This window comes from Neovison vison, chromosome 3, assembly GCF_020171115.1.
Source record: "Neovison vison isolate M4711 chromosome 3, ASM_NN_V1, whole genome shotgun sequence".
Lineage (NCBI taxonomy): Eukaryota > Metazoa > Chordata > Mammalia > Carnivora > Mustelidae > Neogale > Neogale vison.
The window spans coordinates 162041983-162066388 of record NC_058093.1 but is presented as its reverse complement, the minus strand read 5'-3'; the positions used below and the strand labels follow the sequence as shown (position 1 = coordinate 162066388).

Sequence of the window (24406 nt, the reverse complement as noted above, 5' to 3'; positions counted from 1 at the left end):
TCAGATTTATTATCATTTAGATTTTCTATTTAGTTTCCTGTACTTTAGCCCAACAGAGCAATCTTGTCATTTGAGAATGAATATGTAGATATCATGGTTTTCTTGAATTGATTTCTAAATTAACTAAATTACATCTTATTTTGTAAACAGATGTTTGAATTTACTTTATTGCCGTAATTTCTCTATTCCTTTTGGCAAAATACATCATTTTTTTATTTCCAATCTCAGTGGCATTCACATTTGCTCTCTTTTTTTGTCTTTATATACAAGTTGGATAAATATTCTTCATATCTAACTTTTAATTTGATTTTGTGCCATATGCCTTAAACAGGCTTTCAAAATATACATAATTTTCCTCTAAAATTTAGCTTGGCTTCCTTTCCCTAATTGTATTTGATATTTATATAGCTGCATTTTACCCCTGCTTCTGAGGTAGGAACCACATCATGGACTGTCTGAATTCCCAAATGACTAATTGTTAACTTGTCAGTATACGGTTATTATTTAATTAGACGGAAACACTTTTCAGTTATTATGATAATGAATTGTGTCACTGGTAACTGACTTTTAAACAGCTTGGAATTTTAAAAGCCATTCCTCCTGTTAATCAGTTGAATAAAATCTGGTGGTTGACTTGATTGTTTGCTCATAGGTCATACATGTCCTGTGGGTGAGAGCATATGGCCTGATTGGATCACTCTGTGTCGGGGGCCGGGGACTGGGAGTCCCTTGCACAGACAGTGCTGATTTTTTATGGTATTGCTTCCCTATGAATTCTTCAGTCTCCCACATTCTCACATTTGTGGTCTGGTCACTTGTGTATCATTCAGCAATGCAAAACTTCTGTCAAAAAGATTAAAATTCTAACCATTCCTGCAGTTGCCTAAAAAAGCTGGCGATACAGTCATAGAATGTGCAGTCCTTCTTCTTATATTTTAGTACGATATGAAATTAATTCATTCGTTCTGCACACGCCCGCAATTTCCAGTTTATGCACAATAGATTTTTCTGTAGATATTATTACTTGCTTACTAAGATGAGATCTAGAAGAAAGATATAGAAAGGGAAAACAGGCAATGTTGTTTTGGCAAAAAATTTGAGAACTAATGTTGATTTTACGGTTGCTATTATTTTGCTAAAATTCGTCTCATATTTTTTTTAAAGCCTATTTGTTTGTAGTGGTTAATCATGAAGTTTGTTTTTTGGCTCTTTGTTGTCTAGTTCATGTATCTATTGCAAGATGTTTGCTTTAGATATTCACCCTTTATAAATGAGCAAAAAAGACATTTTAGCAATTTTTCTCATTTAAAGAAGAGCTGTATTATAGTTGTAGAATTGAAATGATTATTACTCAGTAGGTACATTAACACAGCTAAATATGGTTTGGCATTCATTAAGATTTCTTGCTTGCAGTCCTGAAAATAGAGATAAGGGATTTGACAGAATTTAGGTTATTGGGGAAGGAGCCAACCATTTTATCATACTTTTATATTTCAGAATGCTCTCCTAGATCACCTATAGATTGCAGCACTGGCTGACAAAATGAGTTTCCTTGTGACTGCTCCAAAACAAAAACTCCTCTGATATTTTTTAGGCTGATTTTCCTAAGAGGCTCTTAGCCACCCAACCACTGCAAAATTTTTAGCTCAGAGCACCAAGAAAGTCTGTAGGTTCTCTAATATTCTGGAGCTCTGTGTAGCATTTTGCCATGTGAGTGTGTGTGTGTGTGTGTGTGTGTGCATATACACACACATGCATGTGCATTTGTCTGTTATTTATTTCCAAGATGGAAGGGTGGAAGCTGTGTTGCTGTAACAAAGAGTTCCAGAAAAGGGCAGCTTAACCGTGGCAGCAGTTTTTCTCTTATATCACAGTCTGCAAACAGACAGTTTAATTGGCCCTGGGTGATTAAGCAGTAGCTCATTCCCAAGGCTGAAGCTGACCCATCCCTGTGCCAACTCCAGGGTTGTGGCAGGCCAATGTGCAGAAGTGGTGTGTGCTCACATGCTTATGTTGAGATCTTTCATCCTGTGGTCACAACCAACTGCAAGAGGGTCTCGGAAATATTATCTCCTATGCTGCTGAAACTCATGGGAGGCGTCTGTAACTATACCAGTATGAAGGGCAGAAGGGGTCCTGGGAGACAGTTAGCAGCCTGCCACCTAGAGTTTTCATCTGCAATTTTCATCAAGTATACCAAAGTCACTGTAGACCCAAAACATGTAAAACCACTGATAGAGAATCAGAGTTCTGGAAGTAGTGACCCTCTTCCAAATTACATATTTTGTAAAGCCCTTTTACAATCTCTAAAGCCACAGAAAATGTAATTTTCCTACATACACATTTTAAAAATATATAAGTAATATACAGTAACATAGCACACAAGAGAAATAAAGACGTTATGATTACTCAGACCTTCTGTATTCCCGTGTGTCGGCGCTCAGGCAGGAGCATCCGTGAAGGCATGGTGGGGAGTAGAACCACCGCACACACGTGTCCAATGGCTGTGGTGGCTGTGCCTACAGTTGGAGACCAATAGATTGTCTAGAAATTCAGAGTTAATGTCAGTAATGCAACTTTCCATAAACAACTTTTATAAACATTTTGAATACAACAATTTCAGTATTCTCTCAAAATACATCTTAGGTACATTCCTAGAAAGAAGATACCATACCTTTTAAAACCCATGCAAAAAGATGCAGTGATGTTGTTTTGGATCATCCTTGCAGGCTTTTTTTTTTTTTTTAAACATTTATTTTAAAGGGAGCACAAGTGGGGGAGGTATTGGGGGGGGATCTTAAGCAGACTCCCTGTTGAGTGCAGAGCCTAATGCAGGCCTCGATCTCAAGATCCTAAGATTATGACCTGAGCCAAACCTAGGAGTCGGACACTCCACTGGCAGCCACCCAGGCCCCCCCATCCTAACAGTTTTTACAGCAAGTGCTGCTTGCATGCATGGCCTCTCAGTTATTTGTAAGGCCTGCAGGATGCAGGGACATTCTCCACTGTGTGTGTGTCACTATGTACACACTTCAGGACCTCTGGATCTTTCTTCTTGGATCACTAAAGTCCAGAAATGCCCCCCATAATTGTTAAAAATACCCCTCCCCACACCAACATATCCACTTCAAATGGTAGGTCTTGGTTTTATAAAGTTTTCCCCTTAGGGGTGTCTGGGTGGCTCAGTCAGTTAAGCATTTGCCTTTGGCTCAAGTCATGATCATGGTCCTGGGATTGAGTACTGCCTTGGGCTCCCTGCTTAGCAAGGAGCCTGCTTCTCCCTCTCCCTCTCTGCTTGCCGCTCCCTTCCCCCGGCTTGTGCTCAATCTCTCTCTCTCTCTCTCTCCTTTAAAATTAAAAAAAAAAAAAATTCCCTCTAGAGCTCGTCCCTGCCTTTTGCTCTTCCAGCCCTTCACACGTGCACACTCACATCCTTTGCTCTCAGCAGGATCCGTTCCTGGGTTTTAGCGCAGCCATCTTCCAGCGTCCAGATTCCCTTGAGTGCAGGCAGCCACCAGCTCAGGGAATCACACCACTCTTTGTCTTCATGGGCACCCACTTTCTCCCGAACTCGCTTCGCCCTGCTGTTGTTGACTGTCCCATTGTTGGGCTTGATCTTTGGGATCACTGTCATTCTGCTTCCCTTGGCTCTACCTGTGTCATCGAACATTGGATCTGGAAAAGACGTTAGTGATCCCTTATTTTAATCACTTCATTTTACAGACCTTTTATAGAAGTTCCAAATGGTTACAGTAACTTGCCCAAGGACCTATGGTTACTTCTAAAGTAAGGGCCAAGGGTATTTATTACTGCTTGCCTATTTCTCTTGGGAAGCAAGCATCCTTTTTATCCCGTCCAAGTTTTGCCCAACTTGGCTTCAGACCACACTTGTTTCCTGAGTTAGTAGGTGGATACCAGAAGGACCTGTGTCAGCTCTCCTGTATTTCTGTTTGCGTCAATTTGCCCATTAATGTTGAATCCATTCCTTGGCAGGGACTTTTTCAAGACCCTTGTTCATTTTTGGTTAACTAGTTTAGTTAAGATTTATAGTTGGCAGAGTTACTCACCTGGGAAGCAGTCGCGTGCACCTCTTTTTTACATTATTCCTCCTTCTCAGTGAAGCGCTCCATGGTGGAGCTGAGTGACAGTCTTGTCATGAGTGACGACGTTTCTATGTTTATGTGTAGTTTTAGGAAGGATACTGTAATTTTTTCATATTTATAAAATATTTACAGAAAAATCAAGAATGTTAAAACCAGCTTTACTTTTAATGAACTCTTTCCATTTAAAAAGTATTGGTATAGCATGGGGAGTTAGAGAGGAGAAGGGAGTTGGGGGAAATTGGAAGGGGAGGTGAACCATGAGAGACTATGGACTCTGAAAAACAATCTGAGGGGTTTGAAGTGGCGGGGGGGGTGGGAGGTTGGGGTACAGGTGGTGGGTATTATAGAGGGCATGGGTTGTGTGGAGCACTGGGTGTAGTGCAAAAATAATGAATACTGTTATGCTGAAAATAAATAAAAAATAAATTTTTAAAAAAGGTATTGGTATACATAGGATTAAAACGTGAAATGTTTGAGATATAGTTAAAGAGACACATGACAGCTAACAAAGAGAGGATACAACATGGTCATTATAGAGCCCCTTTTGAGCGAAGACCCTGCCTTTGAGCATACAAGTTATTTCAGATATTTCTGAGATCAAATGCAAAAGACAAACACAAAAATCACATAGGCTTCATTTTTTTGAAAAAGATGTCACTGTTTTGCACGTAGGAAGTACCAAACAGCACCCAATCAATGTTTCAATGGCAATTTTGTGAGAATGGCAAGGACATAGTACACAAAGGCCATTTCTTATTCTGGCCTTTAACAGTAGATTCGGAGTTCATTAAACTAGCACTTATAAAGATGTGTCCCTTCAGAGGTAGAGTCTAGCTCTTGAATTCTCTAGTGCTCTAACCGTCTTGCTACAGTGGTTGCCTTGTTCCCAGAAGGCAACCTTTCCCATAGTGAAAATAATCAGTAGAACATCAGTTCCTGCAGAATCATCCAACAGAGAGCTGTGCTCTGTGTTTTCAGGAGTCTGAGAAATGCTTTATTCATGTGCACAGTGAAAGGCTTCAAAGTTCCAGAGTGGATAAAATTGTTGAACTTTGTGTCAAGTAGTGTTTCTTGAACTTAACTGGTGATAAAATCTTTTATTTCCCTAGAAACTTCTCACGGATGCCTATCACAGAGAGTCTTTTGGGAAATGGAGAAGTAAAGATTGAAGGTTTGGCATGTAGGTCACTAATCTGTGACATAAGCATTTCAAAGATGAGGTGATGGATAGGCATTCTCTATCACTAACAAGTGGAGAGTTATGTGTCTTGGGATTTTCATCTAGGTGCCTGGAGTTAGTATGATTTAGGTGGCATGTTTAGGAAAATTTAAAGGTAGATTTAGAGCCTTATCTTTATGAAACTCTACCCTCAGAGTGTACTATAAGTTGAACTGCTGGCTCGTTATTAATTTGCATTGCAGTCCAACATTTTTCATGGTCTTTGGCTTTTTTTTTTTTTTTTTTGCAAATGGAATTTCCTTCTCCAATGAACTGTACACTCTCTTCAAAGTGGAAAATGTTTAATAGATTACTCAGTGTAATACTTTCTAGTTATGTTAGTTTGGCCTTGCTCAGGTTGCAAGAAATGGAGATCTGTTGGGGGCAGGGGGAACTTTAAGTAATTGCAGGGGAGGAAGAAGGAATTAAATATGCATTTGGCCTCTTTCTTTTGCTATATGATTCTGGGGTATCTTTGTTCTTCTCAAGGGTCTCTTCTGGTATTTCAGACCTACTGGTATTTCTTCTTAAACAAGGAGAAGGTGATTATCTTAAGTCATGGTATGTCTCTCTGTGACAGCTTTGTCTCTGGTACTGGTCTCATGGCCAATCAGGTATGGCCTTGGTAGTACAGCTCATTTTGCTCCCGGCTAAGAAGCTCATTTCTCGGGGGAAAGTAGAGGTTGGGTGACGGGTGACAAGCCAGCACTCAGGCAGCCAAGCCTACTCCATAAACTAGAATCTCCAGCTGTGATGCCTCATTTCAAAGCAGACAGCCCTCTCCAAAGGTTGCTTCTTAGATCTCATGCTCTCAGGGCACCTGGGTGGCTCAGTTGGTCAAGCATCTGCCTTTGGCTCAGGTCATGATCCCAGGGTCCTGGGATCGAGACCTGCATCGGGCTCCCTGCTCAGTGCAGAGCCTACTTCTCCCTCCCACTCTGCCTGCCACTCCCCCTGCCTGTGCTCTCTCTCTGTCTGTGACAAATCAATCAATCTTAAAAAATAAATAAATAAAATTTAAAAAAAGATAAGGTATGTGTGTTCAGGTGATATAAACTTAAGAGGACATATATATATATATATTTTTTTTTTTAAAGATTTTATTTATTTATTTGACAGAGGTCACAAGTAGGCAGAGAGGCAGGCAGAGAGAGAGGAGGAAGCAGGCTCCCTGCTGAGCAGAGAGCCCAATGCGAGGCTTAGTCCCAGGACTCTGGGATCAAGACCTGAGCCAAAGGCAGAGGCTTAACCCACTGAGCCACCCAGGCGCCCCAAGAGGACATATTTGAGAATTTCAAGATTTGGAATATCACAAACTAAGCACTCGATAATCAATAGTTGGTGTTATTGTAAATTTCAGAATCTTTTAAAATCTCACTCTTCATATGTAGTATCTTAAAATTTCACTCCTTGCTAAGTAGTATACTGGCTTCTTTACACTTACTACTTGTAATTTATCTAACAGCTTTGAAGGTATGTTTGATTTTCTCATTGAGTAATGAGACAAACAGACTCAAAGCTGTTACAAAACGGGGACATCTCAGACAGCTATGAAAAAAGCAGAGCTGGGGTCAGCAGCTCCATTTTCTAACTTCACACCCAGCCTGCCCTTTCTCACAGTGACATGCTGTGTTGCTTACCGGAGAAGATTATCAGGGAAATGTCTTGCCTCTATCAGAACGTTTATTTTCCTTTAAATTAGAAATTAAAGACGATATTAGAGGAACTGGGAAATACATACAATTAAATGCCTACCAGAGTATTTCTTCCGTTTTCTGGTTTTCACACAATGGATTGATTTAATTTGAAAAGATAAATTGTTCACACTCTGGAATGTTTTGTTGGGTTAACCTAACTGTGGTGTTGATAACCCCTAGGCAAAAACTGAAATCCATTGTCTGCTTTCTTCCCTCTTTGTTACTTTACATCAAGACAGTAACTAAAAGTATCTCCTGCTACCAGCAGGTTTCCTACAAACTCCTTGTTGCTATCCCCTAACAAAAGTGTCTTTTAGGTACTGCCTCATCAAAAGACAAGATAGAGTTACCCAGATGGGTCAAATAATGATACAACTAAACTGCAACAACATGGGTTGGTCCATGATATTTACGAAGGGCCTCAACTGTCACAGGCATGCCTGTCCTGCTCACAGAGAGATTACGGTCTGCTCTTTCCTTAGAATCCGTTATCTTTGATAATCCTGTTTGAATTCCTGTGTTCTCTCTTCCTGTCCCCTAGACACAGATACACACACACACACACAAGCACACTTGTCGATAGGTAATTTTCTCAACTGATAAAGAAGAAGCAATCAAATAAATTTTGTTCACCTCCCCTGTTTAAGTTCTCTGTGCTGTGTAACAAAGTACCAGAAAGTCAGCAGCTGAAAATAGCACATATGTCGGATGACACACTTTCCATGGGTCAGGAGTCTGGGCACAGTTCAGCCGATTTCTCTGTTCAGGCTGAAACTGAAACCAGGGCTTGGCTAGCTGCACTCTCCTTTGCAGCTTGGAATCCTCTTCCCCCGCTCAGTTAGGTTGTTGGCAGAATTCGCCTCGGTGGGCTGTAAGGTTGAAGCCTTCCACTCTCAGAGGTCACCTGGCTCCAGAGGCAGTTTGCAACATGATAGTTTGCTTCTTCAAGGCCAGCAGGAGTGTGTTTCTGCCTCCGTTGGTTAAGATGGAGTTCTCTGTAACGTAATCAACAGGGTGGACCACCCATCCTCTTTCCCATTTTCATTTGGCTAAAAGCAAATTACGGGTTCTTCCCAGACTCAGGGAAAGGGATTATACAGAGTGTGACTCGGTCAGGGTACCCTAGGGTGTATCTGTCACACCTTCTACCAAATAATACTAATAATTATTACAGCTGCACTCCTTGAGCTCTTTCCCTAAGCCAGCACTGTTCAAAGCATTATACATATAGTTATTGATTTAATAAACACAAAACGCTACAAAGTGAAGAGTGTTATTCTTCGTTTACACATGATGAAACTAAAGCATAGAGAGGTAGACCTTCTCAGCTAATCCTTATCCATCAAACAAAAAGTTAAACAAGCAAAAAAATAATAGCAACACATCTTGGTGTCACATACTCCTCAGCTGCCATCACTCACTGCGCTGTCCTTTATGACACGGTTCTTTGCCTCCCTTTCCAGAGTTTTGATGGCTTCTCTCTTTTTCTCTCTCTTTCATTGAGGTAAAACTGGTGTTTAATATTATACCAGTTTCAGGTGTACAACATTATAATTTGACATTTGTATACTAAAGTCATCACTGCGAAATCTAGTTACTACCCATGCCCATGCAGTTGACCCCCAATTTCACCCACTCTGACTCCTTTTCCCTATATATACGAGTTTGCTCATTTGTTTTGTTTTGTTAGATTCCACCCATAAGTGAAATTATTTGGTATTTCTCTTTCTCCACCGGACTTACTTCTTAGTGTAATACCTTTAAGGACCATTCTTTATGTTGCAAATTGCAAGATACAACTTTTTTTGAATTGCTAATATAATATATATAAATATATAATTTATATATATATAGATAATAAATGTCATATCTTCTTTATCATGCATTGATGGACATTTATGTTGTTTGCATTTCTTGGCTATTGTAAACATTGCTTCAATAAATATAGGGATCTATATATCTTTTCAAATAGTGTTTTTATATTCCTCTGATTGATATGCAGAAGTGGAACATCTGGATCCATGGTGTCGGTCTATTCTTAATTCTTAATTTTTAAAAAAGATTTATTTATTTGAAAAATAAAAAATGGAAAAAAAATTTAAAAATAAAGATTTATTTGAGAGAGTGCATGCTAGGAGGCGGAGGGCCAGAGAGAGACTCGCAAGCCGACTCCATGCTGAGCACAGAGCCCAACACAAGACTCGATCCCAGGACCCTGAGATCATGACCTGAGCTAAAACCAAGAATTGAACATTTAACCGACTACACCATCCAGGTGACTCCCATTCTTAATTTTTTGAGGAACCTCTGTACTGCTTTCCATACTGGCTGCACCAATTTAGATTTCTACCAACAGTGCATGAGGGTTCTCTTTTCTCTACATTCTGTGGACATTTGTTATTTCTTCTCTTATTAATAATAGCCATTCTAACAAGTATCAGATGGTATCTCACTGTGGTTTCAATTTGTATTTCCCTTATAATTAGTGCTGTTGAGTACATTTCCATGTGTCTCTTGGTCATTTGTATGTCTTTCTTAGAAAAAATATCCATTTAAATCCTCTGCTTATTTTTGAATCAGGTTGTTACTTTGTTGTTGACTTATATGAATTCCTTATATATTTTGGATATTAATTCCTTGTAAAAGATATAATTTGCAAAAATCTGTTCCCATTCAGTAGGTTGTCTTTTTGTTGCAATGATGGTTTTTTTCACCAGGCAGAAACTTTATTTTGATGTAATCCCATTGTTTGTGTTTTATTTTGTTTTGTTTTGTTTTTATTCTCCCTTGCCTTCGGAGTCAGATCCACAAAAGTGTTGATAAGGACTTTATGTTCTATGTTTTCTTCTAGGAATTTTTTGGTTTGGGGTCTTACATTCAAGTCTTTAATTCATTTAAATTTAATTTTTGTATATAATATAATGGTCTAGTTTCAGTCTTTTGCACATGGCTGTCTGGTTTTCCCAACACCATTTATTGAAGAGACTTTTTCCATTGTATGTTCTTGGATCCTTTATTGTAAATTAATTGTCCATATATGTGTTGGTTTAATTTTGAGTTCTTAGTTTTGTTCCATTGATTCATGTGTCTGTTTTAATGCCCTTACTATACTGTTTGGATTATTGTAGTTCCGTGGTATAGTTTGAAACCAAGGAGCATGATTACCTCCTGCTTTATTCTTCTTTCTCAAGATTACTTTGGCTATTTAGGATCTTTTATCATTCCACACAAATTTTGAAATTATTTGTTCTAGTTCTATGAAAAAATGCCATTGGAATTTTGATAGGGACTGCATTAAATCTGTAGATTGCTTTGGGTAGTATGGACATTTAAATAATATTCTTCCAATTGTGGGCATGGAATATCTTTCCACTTATGTGTATCTTCTTTGCTTTTTTTCATCAGTGTTACAGTTTATAGGGTATAGGTCTTTTACTGCCTCAGTTAAATTTATTTCTAGGTATTTTATTCTTTTCAGTGAAATTGTAGATAAGATTGTTTCCTTAATTTTTATCTGATAATTCATTATTAGTGTACAAAAATGCCACAGAGTTCTGTATATTGATTTTGCATCCTGCTACTTTATTGAATTCATTTATTACCTCTGATAGTTTTTTGGTGATTTTTTGGGGGGTTTTTTTATGTATAGAATGATGTCATCTGCAGATACTGACAGTTTTACTTCTTTCTTTCCAGTGTGGATGACTTTTATTTCTTTCTTTTCCTTTTGGTTTGTTTGTTTTAGTTTTGCCTAACTGTTTCGGCTAGGACTTCCAATACTATGTTGAAAAAAAATATCGAGAGTGGGTATTCTTGTTCTTGATGTTAGAGGAAAAGCTTTCATCTTTTGACCATTGAATATAATGTTAGCTGTGGGCTTATCATATATAGTGTTTATTAGGTTGCATTATATTCCCTTTATACCCACTCTGTTGAGAGTTTTTATCATAAATGGATATTGAATTTTGTCACATACTTTTTCTGAATTTATTAAAATTATCATAAAATTTTCCTTCTTTGTTTTGTTAACGTACTGCATCATATTGATTGATTTGCAAATATTTGAACCATCCTTGCATCTCCGGAATAAATCCCACTTGATCATGGTCTATGATCCTTTTAATGTATTTTTTAATTCAGTTTGCTAATAGTTTGTTGGACTTCTCCTTTATTCACTTTATAGCTTACACTTTCTCATCTTTCACTTAAGCATCTCTGCTTAAATATTAAGACCTCAGAGAATCCTTCCTGCACAAAATTGCACCCAGAACATTGTGTTAGAGTATTTGTTACTTCTCCTTCAAGACATTAACACAATTTGTGATCACAACCTTATGGGAAAGGGACTGTATATTTTTTTTATCACCATATTCCCTGCACCTAGCATATAAAGATTTTGAGTGAAAGAATGAATGCCTGCATGTTCATTAAAGGAAGCCATATGGTGTAAAGAGGTATCATTTTAGGGGTTACATCCTGCTTCACCACTTACCTACCTTCAGGGCTGTTGGAGGTACAAAATTAAATATAGTTATTGATTTTAGTTATTATTGAACAATAAGTGGGTTGGGGCCATTGTTGAACTATAGAGAGGAGGAAAGAGGTATGTACAGACATGCATATAAATAGACTACAAAGGGGGAATTAAAAACATTCGATACCCAGGTGTAGGGGTTCTCATAGTGTCTTTTTCTTCTCTGGGTACTTATCATACTATATGTCTTATTCTAGGTGCTAGGTTTTTGTGGCAGCAGACGTTGTCCATTTCATGGTTCCTAGCATGTGTAGATACTTATGAAATGTTTGTTAAAGAAATGAATGACTAATAGACAGTCACTTAAACACAGCTGTTCAGTGTATTACAAGTAGAAACAGTGATTCATTGCTTCCCACTACATTATGACATAATCTTATTTTATCTACACAAGAACATGAGCTTGATTTTCACTAAATAAAGCATTAGTATTCTGTTTCATGATGGAATACATTGAAAGTTTTATTTCCCTCCCACAGAGAGAACATTGATGAAAATGCAATTATAAGAGTGATTTTCTTCGAAGATATATATATACACACACACACACACATATACACACACACACATTCTCCTATTTGCTAAAACTTGTTCAAATTTTATTTAACTGCATTTGTATAAAAAATCACTTTGTATCAAAAATCTATCAAAATGTCCCGATTGGTCAGGGATTGTCTGCAAAATTAAATAAAACAAAAGAGATGAACCATAAGCAACAAAATACACTTTTCTAGTTTTGAGAAGCTGATCAAAGCATGATCTGTCAGTGACTTTTTCTTTGCCTTTAGGTGTCTTTATTTCATTTATTCTCACCTATTTCATCACTGGCTATATTTCTTCTGAGCAAACTTCCAAAACACTAAAGATGGAATAGCACTTTAATTTTTTTTAATTTTTTAAAAATTTTCATAGTATCACTTGCTGCCCTTAATGCCCATCACCCAATTACCCATCCCCTCACCTACCTCCCGCAACCCTCAGTCTGTTTCCTAGAGTTAAGAATCTCTCATGATTATTCTTCTTCTCTGATGACTTCGCATTCAGTTTCCCTTCCCTTCCCCCATGATCCTCTCTGCTGTTCCTTATATTTCACATATGAGCAAAATCATATGGTATTTGTTTTTTTCTGATTGACTTATTTCATTTATTTCACTTAACATAATACTCTCTAGTTCCATCCACATCATTGCAAATGGCAAGATTTCATTTTTAGATGACTTCATAATATCCCATTTTTGTGTGTGTATATCTATATCTATTTATCTATCACATCTTCTTTATCCATGCATCCTCTGATTGTAATCTGGACTCTCTCCATAGTTTGGCTATTGTGGACATTGCTGTTATAAACAATGGGGAGCAGGTGCCCCTTTAGATCATTACATTTATATCTTTGGGGAAAAACAACTAGTTGTGCAATTTCTGGGTTGTAGGTTAGCTCTATTTTTATCATCTTGAGGAACCTCCATACTATTTTCCAGAATGGCTGTACCAGTTTGTGTTCCCACCAGCAGTGTAAGAGGGTTCCCCTTTTTCCTCATCCTCATCACCATTTGTTGTTTCCTGTCTAGTTCATTTTAGCCATTCTGGCTGGTGTGAGGTGGAATCTTATTGTGGTTTTGATTTGTATTTCCCTGATGCCAAGTTTTTTCATGTGTCTGTTGGTCATTTGGATTTCTTCTTTGGAGAAATGTCTGTTCATATCTGTCTTCTGCCCATTTCTTGACTGGATCATTTGGTTTTTTGGTGTTGAGTTTGATAAGTCCTTTATAAATTTTGAATACTAGCCCTTTATCTGATACATCATTTGTAAATATCTTCTCCCATTCCGTAGGTTGCCTTTTAGTTTTGTTGACTGTTTCCTTTGCTGTGCAGAAGCTTTTGATTTTGATGAAGTCCCATTAGTTCATTTTTGCTTTTTTTTCCCTTGCCTTTGGAGACGTATCTAGCAAGAAGTTGCTGTGGCTAAGGTTGAAGAGGTTGCTGCCTGTGTTCTCTGCTAGAATTTTTTTTTAAGATTTATTTTTATTTTTATTTTTATTTTTATTTTATTTGACAGATAAAGAGCACAAGTAGGCAGAGAGACAGAGAGAAGGAGAGGGGTAAGCAGGCTCTCTACTGAGGAGGGATCCCGATGCAGAGCTTGATCCCAGAAACCTGGGATCATGACCCAGCCGAAGGGAGCTGCTTTACCGACTGAGCCACCTAGGTGCCCCCTCTGCTAGGATTTTGATGAAGTCCTGTCTCATATTTAAGTCTTTCATCCATTTTGAGTTTATCTTTGTGTATGGTATAAGAAAATGGTCCAGTTTCATTTTTCTGCATGTGGCTGTAAAATTTTCCCAGCACTATTTTTTGAAGAGAATGTCATTTTCCATTGGATAATTTTCCTGCTTTGTCAAAAATTAGTTGACAGTAGAGTTGAAGGTCCATTTCTGGGCTCTCCACTCTGTTCCATTGATCTTTCTGTCTGCTTTGTGCCAGTACCATATAAGAATAAAGACTCCTTGCTTTAAAATCTGCAAATGAGATGACTCTTGGAGAAGGTGGCAGAGTGTAGAAACATAGGATAATGTCATTAGAAAATGTTTATTGTTGCTAATAAGATTGTATAGAAGATTGAGAGAAATCTCATGTAAGTATGGTAATTGAAACTCAATAATTGAAAATTTTTAAGAATCAATATCAAAATTTTTTTCATATATTTCTAATATACACACCCCACAAATGTGGTTTTTCTTATTGTATATGTTGAAATTCATAGCGGTAATTATGAGAAAGTTTTTATTTTTCTCTTATTGCTGGGGAATTACTTTTTCCCAATCCCAGAGAATTTCCCAATTCTCTTATTGCTTGGGGCCTGAGAAATTGCTTGCCAACATGTCTTACTCTAGAGAATGGCCTCCCTAACCTCTGACTGAACATTTCCTCTGTGGATTTGGGGGCTTGGTCAGGTCATCTGGTGGGAGAGAGAGCAGTTCTCTTAGAATGCACAAGAGATTGCATTTTAAAGAAGACCATGATCTTAAAGTGGTTGAATTGCTTACAAATTTGTTTCCAGAGGAAGGGGAAAACTTCTTGTGTGTTTGGTGTATGTGTGTGTGTGTATGTGTGTGTATAGACACATATACATAAATGCATGGATACACATAGATAGATAGATACAGATATACAGATTCAGACACATGTATGTTTCTATGCATTTTTAAATGAGAAGGCAGTAAGCAGTTCCCATAGGACTAGTTATCATTATGCCATTTTATAATCTTCTTTAGTCTCAAAGCCCTTTGTAATTTACACTCACAAAAATCTCATTGAATAATTAACTATTGCTATGTAATTGTGCTCATTCCTCTGCTTGAAGAACTTCATTCTCGTTAAGCATTACACTTGGCATCATCCACGTTATGGGGGAGCTTCCATCTCGCAAAGCCTCCCATGCTGAACTTTGTACCTTGTGCTTTTCGCCCTAGTGCTCAGCAGTGATCCCCCAAGGAGCAAGTAAGAGAAAGACAAGGCACCAGCTCAGTTCAGAAGAGGGAATTTGTGATAAAAGCCTTATCATAACAGTGATAACACAAAAGCCTCCTCCTATTCCATCTCACTATTGCCATTGGGGGATAATGTATTCTCTCTGAGATGGCTCTTTGGTTTACTTTAGCTTATTCCATGCATATTTTTTAAAAAAATTAGGTGGAAGGAGGATGAGCATGGTATAACATGTTTGTTTCTTTAACTTCCATGTAATTCCATGTAGTCTTAGTTATAATTTTAAATTACAATCTCTACTTTTTGTTTATTTTCATTTTTAAAATTTATTTGGAAAGAGAGAAAGAGCACAAGAGAGAGACTGAGTGCAGGGGTGGGGGGAGGCAGGGGGAGAAGGAGGCAGAGAATCTCAAGCAGACTCCCCGCTGACAATGGAGCCCAAAGTGGGGCTCAATCTCATGACCCTGAAATGTTGACCTGAGCCAAAATCAAGAGTTGATGCTTAACTGAATGAGCCACCCAGGGGCCGCTAAAATTAGAGTCTTTACTTTTCAAAAGAAATGTTGTTACATTTGCTTATATTTTGATGTATTTTTTTTTAAAAAAAAGAGCTATGGCAAATAGTTGTTTTCTAAAGTGGGCTTTGAACTTGAAGTTGTTTAGGCCTGTAGACTAAAGCATATTACATTGCCCTTTACAAGTTTTCACTACTTTTAAAAATCGTTGTTTACCTGCTCATCTTTTTTCTTATTGAAGTGTAGTTGACAAATGGTGCTATATTACTGAAGTATGGTTGACGTACAGTGCTATTTCAGGTCTCTAACATAGTGATTTGACAATTCTATACATTACTCAGTGCTCACCAAGTAAGTAAGGGTCGTTACCATACAATGTCATGATAATATTATTGACCATATTCCCTATGCTATGCATTTCATCTCCATGACTTATTTATTTTATAACTGGAGGTTTGTACCTCTTACTTCCTTTTACCTATTTCACCCATCCCTCTCCCAACCTGTTCTATGGCAACCGCCAGTTTATATTTAAGACTATGATTTTTTTTTGTTCTTGTTTGTTTTGTTTTTTAGATTCCACATATGAAGGAAAAGATATAGTATTTGTTTGACTTATTTCACTTAGCATGATATTCCCTAGTTTTATATTCACTATTTTACTTATTTATTTTGAATGTTTGATTCTTGTGTTGTACTGGAAATGATCGCATGTCCAGATCTGAGAGCATTTTTGTTCCTTTGTTCACCAGGGATTTAGTATGCAACATGTGCACATTCATTGTGCTTAGGGTTATTTCAGTGCTTCTGACTGATTTACATCCTTTAACGCATCATTCCCCAAATTTATATTCTGGAGAATACTTGTTCCATGAAATATTGGTAATTATTCTATAAGAGGATTACAGGGTTAAAAAATTGGAGAAATACTGCATGATAGATATATTCTTGGGCATTAAAAATAAATTATGACTTTTAGAAAATACAGTAAAGAAAACTATTTTAATCATATTTAGTAAATACATGCTGTATTTATCGGATGGCAGAATCCGTTTCCTTGTAGGTGGAGTACCCATTAAAATTAAAATTACTTATTTAAATTCCTGTTTTGCAAATTACACTTTGGGAAATACTGTCTTAATGCAGTTTTGGAAATAGCATTCGAAAGTTAGTGGCCCAGTTGTCCTTAGTGTATTGTCAGTCCCGTCGCCCCTACTGGATCCGCCCTCTCTCTCGAGCCCTCTTTCACTTTTATGCCTAAGTTTGTGCTTCAAGAATTACATCTTCCCTTATGGATAAACCTTGAGCATATTTATGGAGTCTCCTGAGCTACCTGAATCCTACTAAATGAGATAAAAAATGAAAAATTACCCGTTAGAGAGAATAAGTGCCCTGACTTTAATTCTTACTGGGGCACATGGTACAAGAGCATGGGGTGCTCAGAGTCTAATAGGCTCAGTGATGACAGTGAATGGTTTATCTGCTCGTTACTCTTTTGCTGTTGCTTTCCTCTCCTGATTGGTCTCCCCCTGCCTAGCTTGTCTTTGCTGTAAAGACCCTATGGGCTTTTTTTTTTTCTTTAAATTGGGCACCACAACTTATATCGTGCACTGCACATACTGTTTACTTAAATCATTCCACACGGTTGGTAGATACCAGCACACACACAACACAGGTCACTTACTTCCCTTGCATCTCTGAGGCCCTGTGCTCTGATTTTCTTCTCTCAGTCATAGAGCTTTAGCTCAGTCTTCTAGAGGGATCAACATTTGCTGACTGTTCCTTCTGAATTAGTGTTTTTAAGGCTCTGCTTTAAAGTTGTCTTTTTTTTTTTTTTTGGTAAATTCTTCTTTTGTATTCTTACCCATATCCATGTTTTTTGTTTTTTGTTTTTTTTAAAGATTTTTTATTTATTTATTTTACAGACAAAGATCACAAGTAGGCAGAGAAGCAGGAAGAGAGAGAGGAGGAAACAGGCTTCCTACTGAGCAGAGAGCCCGATGCGGGGTTCGATCCCTGGGATCATGACCTGAGCCGAAGGCAGCGGCTTAACCCACCGAGCCACCCAGGCGCCCCCATATCTATGTTTTTAACTCTACTTTCTTTGCTGACAATTCCTTCTTTTCTGTTTTGGATCCCTCCCTTGCTGTTGAGCCTCTTGTCCTAAGTCTTGGTTATTGATTAGACATCTTTATGTGGATGTCTTTAAGATATCCTTATGTCAGCACATCCAAAACAAAACCCATCACTTCTTTGTCCAGAATACAGCTCCTCCTCGTACCTTTTTCTGTCCTGATTTCTGCTCCTGGCAACCACCAAATTATCCTAGCTCTACACTTGAGGCTCATCATTTATGCCTCGGTCTCATTCACCACCCACGACACAAGCACTCAGTCCCGTCAGTCTAGTTCCTGTACCTCTCTTGAAGAGCTCCCTTCTCTTTACTTCCATTCTCTAAATAATCGTAAGACTTTTTGTCATTTTTACTTTGGCCTTCCCCAGATGATTCTGGACAGGAGTCCCTGTCACTGGTCTTGCTTATGTCCAGGACACCCTATATGCTATATGCAGAATGCTCTACCAGAGGCATCTGCTTGGAATTGTTACCCATGTCTCAACCTTAACTGGTTTAAAACCAAACCTCCACTTTCCATTGTCGTCTTCATTTTAGTAAATAGAAATTTCATAATTGTCGTTGACAAAGCCAAAAAAAAAAAGGTTTTTGGTGTCATCCTTGCCAGATCTCTTTCTCTCAGACCACACATCCAACATGTCAAGTTCTGTTGGTTTGGCCCTTAGAAGAAGCTCAGAAGCCAAGCATTTCCCACCATTTCTACTACGGTCACCATAGTCCAAGCTACTATCACCTTCTTCCTGGATCATCCCTGTAATTATATGCTTGTGTCCTTGTAACTCTTCTTTCCAATAGCTGTGAGCCATCAGTGGCTGCTGGGCAGAAGAAACAGGATTGATCAGAATGAGATATTTAAAAATTTGCACCAGAGATTGAAGAATTAATATACAAAACAATGAAAAATATCTTAATATTTCATATTGATTGTATATGAAAACAGTAACATTTGGGATAGGTTGGATTAAATGGTGTTATTAGAATTTCACATTGTTTCTTTTTACGGTTTCAAAGTGACTCCTAAAAAATTGAAATCACATATGTGGCTGACATTTATCTTACTGTTAGATGGCACTACTCTAAAGTCTTTTTTACACACAGCCATCAGAGCTATCCTTTTGAAATGTCAGAACTTCCCATTCCTCAGATCAGAATCTGCCAAAGGCTTTCCAGCTCCCTTTTTGCAAGGGGGGGTGGGGGGTGGGCAGGCTATACCGTGGATCTACAGCCCAGCATGTTTCTTTTCCCTAAGCTTCTGTGCCTCTCCTGTCCAGTGTGTCTCCAGGTCTGCGGGTCTCCTGTGGCCCCTCCCCCAACCTCCGCCAAGAGTCTGTCTCTGGACTGGCATCCCTTCACTTCGCACACTCTTTCCCAGATGGTTTCAAGACTCCTTCCTCATTTCTGTCTGGGGTCTCCATGAACATCCCTTATCAACAGTGAGGATTCAAGAGAGAGGCCCATCCTGACCACCCTGCCTAAACCAGCATCCTGCTTATCTGCATATGCTCGGTGTGGGGTGGCTTCACTCTGAATGGCTCCCCATTGTCTGTAGAATGAAAGCCACATTGTTTAGTATATCTAGGTGTCCCGTTATTGTCGGGCTATTTTCAAACTCTCCGACACATCTCTCACTGTTCCACTTTGCAGCCCACATGTCATGTGTTCTGAATCACTTAGAGGAAACCTAAAATAAGAAAAAAAGTGATAAAGAATATATTAGAGGTTTAAAGGATTATTATTAAACATAGATATATTTGTGTACAGAATTAAAATTCATCAACCTTCAGAAACTGCATAGGGTACAAGCAGAACTGGCATTTCAACCTTTTGAATTCCATGGATATCCATCCCACAGAATGGACGTTATAACCAATACCAAAGGCAGCAAGTGGACAGACTCACCAATAAGGGGTTTAAACCTTTGTGAAAGGACCTTGGCACGAAGGAATTTTACTTTAATCATATTTATTTTCCTCTGTAACATCTAAAATGTTCAGGGGTTTTCCCTCCTAATTAAAAAGGTAGCATAATTTATCAAAAGTTTAGTTAGACACTTCATTAGAAGAGAGTTAAGGAAGTTTTTAGAATGAGCATTTCTAGCATGGGCAATCTGAAAAACAAGAATTTATGGCTCCGCAATAAATAAATAAATAAACCTTTCAGAAATGTTTATTGTTCCAGCTCATTAAAATGTTATGTCTTTTGGACAGTATTTCTTAAAGGCCATAAAATTAATAGTGTATTTTAAAAGTTTTATTGGCACGTATTTCCTAAGTCCAATTTAGCTCCAGTGTTTAATTGTGCTGTCTCATACAGGCTGGAAGTCTGGCAGTTAATATTATTTTTTCTGTTTTAAAAGAAAAACACTTTCCTTCAGGGCTAGCTTCCATATTTTTGAATGTGTTTATTTCACACTGCCTTGCATTTTCATGCACTGAAATCCCGAAACTCTGACAGAGCTAATCTGGATCTGGTATTTCTTTGTGTCTTAAAATTATGCTGAAATTTCAATTAATAACTAATCACACTCTTAGCCTGGGAGAATACGGGAAACGAAAATCCTGCATATCAACTACCGACGTTAAATTTTAAATCTTCCAATTACAACAAAGCAAGGGAAGCAATAAGCATTTATTGAGTACCTGCAATGTGTTAGGTGTTGCATGGACTGTGGAAGATTATGAGGCACCACGAAGTCCTCAAATAGAGAAAAATCCCAACCTATTCATTGCCTTCTATAAATGCACTTCATAGCAAACAAATTTCTTTACCTCTTCAGGGAACTTGCCTTCCACCTACTAGTCCTATTTAAAATCTACACAATAAGAATATCTCTTCCCTGTTAGTCTTCTAAGTGAAGTTGCTTTATCTCAAGGCTCCCAAACCACAGACGCAACATGCGGAGTCAACATTTGCGGAAACTTTCAGACTTCTTAGAGGCATAACTTTTAGGGGAACTGTCTTCTCTTCATCCTAATTGCCTTTGCTTAGATCTCTTTCAAAGTGCTTCATGTTAAGTGCCCTCTGTCATTAAGTCTTTAAGGAGTGGCCAGTCATGATATTTTGGTGAGAAAACAAAAACAAAAAATGAGACTTATGACGAGGGAGTTAGTGTAGCTATAGACTCTGCTAGTCTCAAGCTGGTCTTAAGTTCATCATTTCCCTTCTCTGTCTCCCATTTCTGAATACCCTCACACTCAGCCAGGAATTCTGCTAGTTTGCCTGGTGGAAGAGGCCCAAACCATCATTCCTGAGGAGTCTGAGCCTTTGGATCCTGTGCTCTTTCTGGCTGTCATTGCTGTAATCTGTGTTCGCTGTCACCACCAGACACAGAAGCACCCAGAGAGGTCCCGATGAAGCTCCAGTGCTCCCTATATCCTCCTCTCTGCCTTTGTCCTACAGCAGAAGTTCTCTTTCCTCATGACCGTGAGGGCTGATTATCCCACCTGTCCAGTCACCCTCTCTCTCGGCCCACTGATGCACTGGTGTGAGAGACACCTGGGAACCGGGCAAAGCTTCAGCTACCATGGAGCTCTTACCATGTCCAAGGGTGTGATGATCGTCACCTGGGGATGATTTTTGCCCCAAAGGGACATTTGGTAATATTTGAAGACATTTACAATTGTCCCATTTGGGAGAGGGGTTGCTGCGGGTATCTAGTGAGTAGAAGCCAGGGGGACTGTTCAACAGCCTACAATATACAGGACAGCTGCCACCATAAAGGACATTCTGGGGGCACCTGGGTGACTCAGAGGGTTAAGCCTCTGCCTTCGGCTCAGGTCATGATCTCAGGGTTCTGGGATCAAGCCCCACATCGGGCTCTCCACTCAGCAGAGAACCTGCTTCCTCCTCTCTCTCTGCCTGCCTCTCTGCCTACTTGTGACCTCCGTCTGTCAAATCTAAAAAAAAAAGGAAAAGAAGAAAAAAGGAAAAAAAAAAAATAAAGGACTCTGCCTTCGACTTAGGTCATGGTCTCAGGGTCCCGGGATTGAGCTCCGCATTGGGCTCTCTGCTCAGCGGGGAGCCTGGTTCCCCCCTCCTCTCTCTCCCTGCCTCTCTGCCTACTTGTGATCTGACAAATAAATAAATAAAATCTTTAAAAAATATTTTTAAAATGACAACAGGGCCAAGGCCGAGAAGCCCTGACCGAGTAGAAATGATTCTTCCCCAGGGACATGAACTTTTGTTCTCAGAAGGCCTAGAGCTCTGGCCACAGAAAGTATACAGTCGGCCCATGGCTTACCGGAGAGAGAGTATAAAGATTGACTCACTCCACCCCTTGGGTCTCAGGCACATTCTGTTGGAGACGCAGGACCAAACGACAGCCATTGGTTCAGTGCGTGGACTGCATTCCAGAGGACAGAGTCCTAGACTTGTCCAGTCAGAAGATAGGAAGGCTCCAGTCTTAGGGCTGTGGTAGGACACTGAGGTGGGATCCTGGCGTGGTGATAGGACTGTGTTACAGTTGTGCGGGTGGAAGAGTTCTACAGGGACCAGAAGCTTCTGCTGTGCCTAGAATACATTCAGTGTAAGGACGGGGCTTTTTCTTTAATGCCACTGTATACACGTACCAGGTACATGGGTTCGTATGAGTGGCTTAATAAGGGTCTCGAATAAAGATGAAATAGCTCGGGGTGAGTAAACAATGATCCGATAAACGAACGAAGCCTTGCCTGAAAATTTCCAAATGCACTGAATGTTTTAGTGTGCTATCCGCAGCTTCTTAGATGAAGCCACAAGTCTGTGGCTTCCCTCTGGATGTCATGATGGCAGCGTTCAGCATACCTCATGTTTATTCACAGCGTCTCTCTCCTGAATCGGATCGAGCATCATTCAGTGTAGGGTTGTTGGTATAATACTGACTTTTAGATTCAGCGTTCTCCTTTGCTCCTGGAGGATGGTTCCGCTGACGCGTTCATGAAGGCGCTGAGTGAGATTTTAAAAGAGGAAGAGGATTTCGGTGGTGAAGATGGAATGTGGAAGAGACCACAAGCACACAGAAGCCTGGGGATGAGAAATCTCGGGGCATGTTTTCAGGGAGCAGCAACAATTAGAGATTAGGACCCATGAAGTGTGTAGATGGGAGTTAAGAGGAAATCTTTGAAAATGTAACTGGAGCTACAGTTTGCCACGCCTCTAATCAGCAGGTTAAAGCACCTTACACCGTCGAACGCCAGGTGGCTACCGCTGCCCTGTGATGCCATCCCTCCGCAGGAAAGTTCCTGAGCTCTACCGGGCACTACATGCTTTTTCTCTAGAACCTTGCCGTCCAGATCTATCTTGCAGGACCCACCTTTGCCTCTGGCATCCAGTTCTTCCGAACGGCTCGCGTCCACCTAGATAGCATCCCCCCGCTTTTATTACTTAGCACTTCTTAATTCCCATTCACCCCCCGTTGACACCATTTGATCTTCATCCTCAGTCCATAAGCAGCCAGTTGAGGACAAGGCCAGTTCTTTGATCTTCTGTATCCGCAGGCAGACTATCTGCACATAGGAGGTGCAGTAAATAATTGGAAGGTAAAAGCACCCGGTTTGATGATGCTTATCTGAATCCCTTGTACATGTGAGTTTTTAAAAATTAGTATGTTTCAGGCAAAAGATCGGTAGCTTACGGTTGCGGGCATTGTGCACCTTACTATTTAGCTGGGTTTTTGTGTGCATCCAAATTAGAAGATGAGGGGGTATGTATGACAGTGTGGGGGTCTTTGTTTTAATGCTTTAGAACTTCTCCCTGTCTAAACCTCAGCCAGAGAAAGAACCCAAGTGATCAGACTTGATTTCTTTAGCTTTCACTAATCGTAGAAAATTTAATTTCTGAAAGTGAGTCGAAAGGTGTCAACATGGTGATTTTTAACATGGTACCATTTACGGCATAGTAAAACGGTAAAGATATCACACTGTTTTGATGAAATTCCATGTGTTTGTTTTACTCACCACCAATAATGGAAATGCCTAATAACGATTTCCTTTAAATTGATGTATTTTTGTCATTGTAGTCATCACTTTGTGCTTTTCCTACCAGGAGGTTCCCTTTCTCCTAGGTTCCTTTTCTTCCTTTCTCCTACCCCACGCTTTCTCTCTCACGCATACACCCTGTTTTCACTTCTTTCCTGTGTACTTTTGCTTTGAATTCTCCTTGATGGATCTTGTTTTTGTCGGCTTATTTCCTAGATGGGAAGCGATGGAATTTTACGCCTCAGTTCTTCAGCACTAAATAATGAATTTTTTGCATATGCAGCTCAAGGATGGAAACAGCGACTGGCAGAAGGTAAATTTCTTCTTTCCATTATTCTTTGGCATATCTGAGTACACACCGTATACTGAGCTTTGCACCTTTCTCTGATTTCCGAGTCTTTTTTTCCCCCTGAAGTATACTTTAATTTACTAAAAACACCCATTCTGTTCCAAATGACTTCACTAATTCTTTGTTATACTTGGCATTTTTGAGATACAACATTTTTGAAGGAAGCACGTATCCAAAACATAATAAAAATTTTTGATCTAGCTAGATTTTCTTTGGAATCATAATTTTAATCACTTGCTTGAAGTATTATGTATTTTCTTAATGTCCTAGAGCCTAAAGAATTTTCTTTTAATACTTTCTTCCCCTAAAGTCACCATTTCACCTGATTTTTCCTTTAGTCACCAAGCTTCTTGAAAGACTAAAAATAACCAATGGTACTACGTTTTTACTCTCTTACCCGCTCAAATTGTTA

At 39.1% G+C, this 24406-nt stretch overlaps 1 protein-coding gene across 1 annotated transcript in view; it reads left to right on the top strand.

The window, feature by feature from the left end:
* The window catches only part of ASXL3 (ASXL transcriptional regulator 3), a 182794-nt gene that overhangs the window by 143204 nt on the left and 15184 nt on the right, over positions 1-24406 (top strand). Inside the window, exon 9 of the mRNA XM_044243202.1 lies at positions 23862-23958. Coding sequence (XP_044099137.1) covers positions 23862-23958 — 97 coding nt within the window. The remainder of the gene's footprint in view (positions 1-23861; positions 23959-24406) is intronic.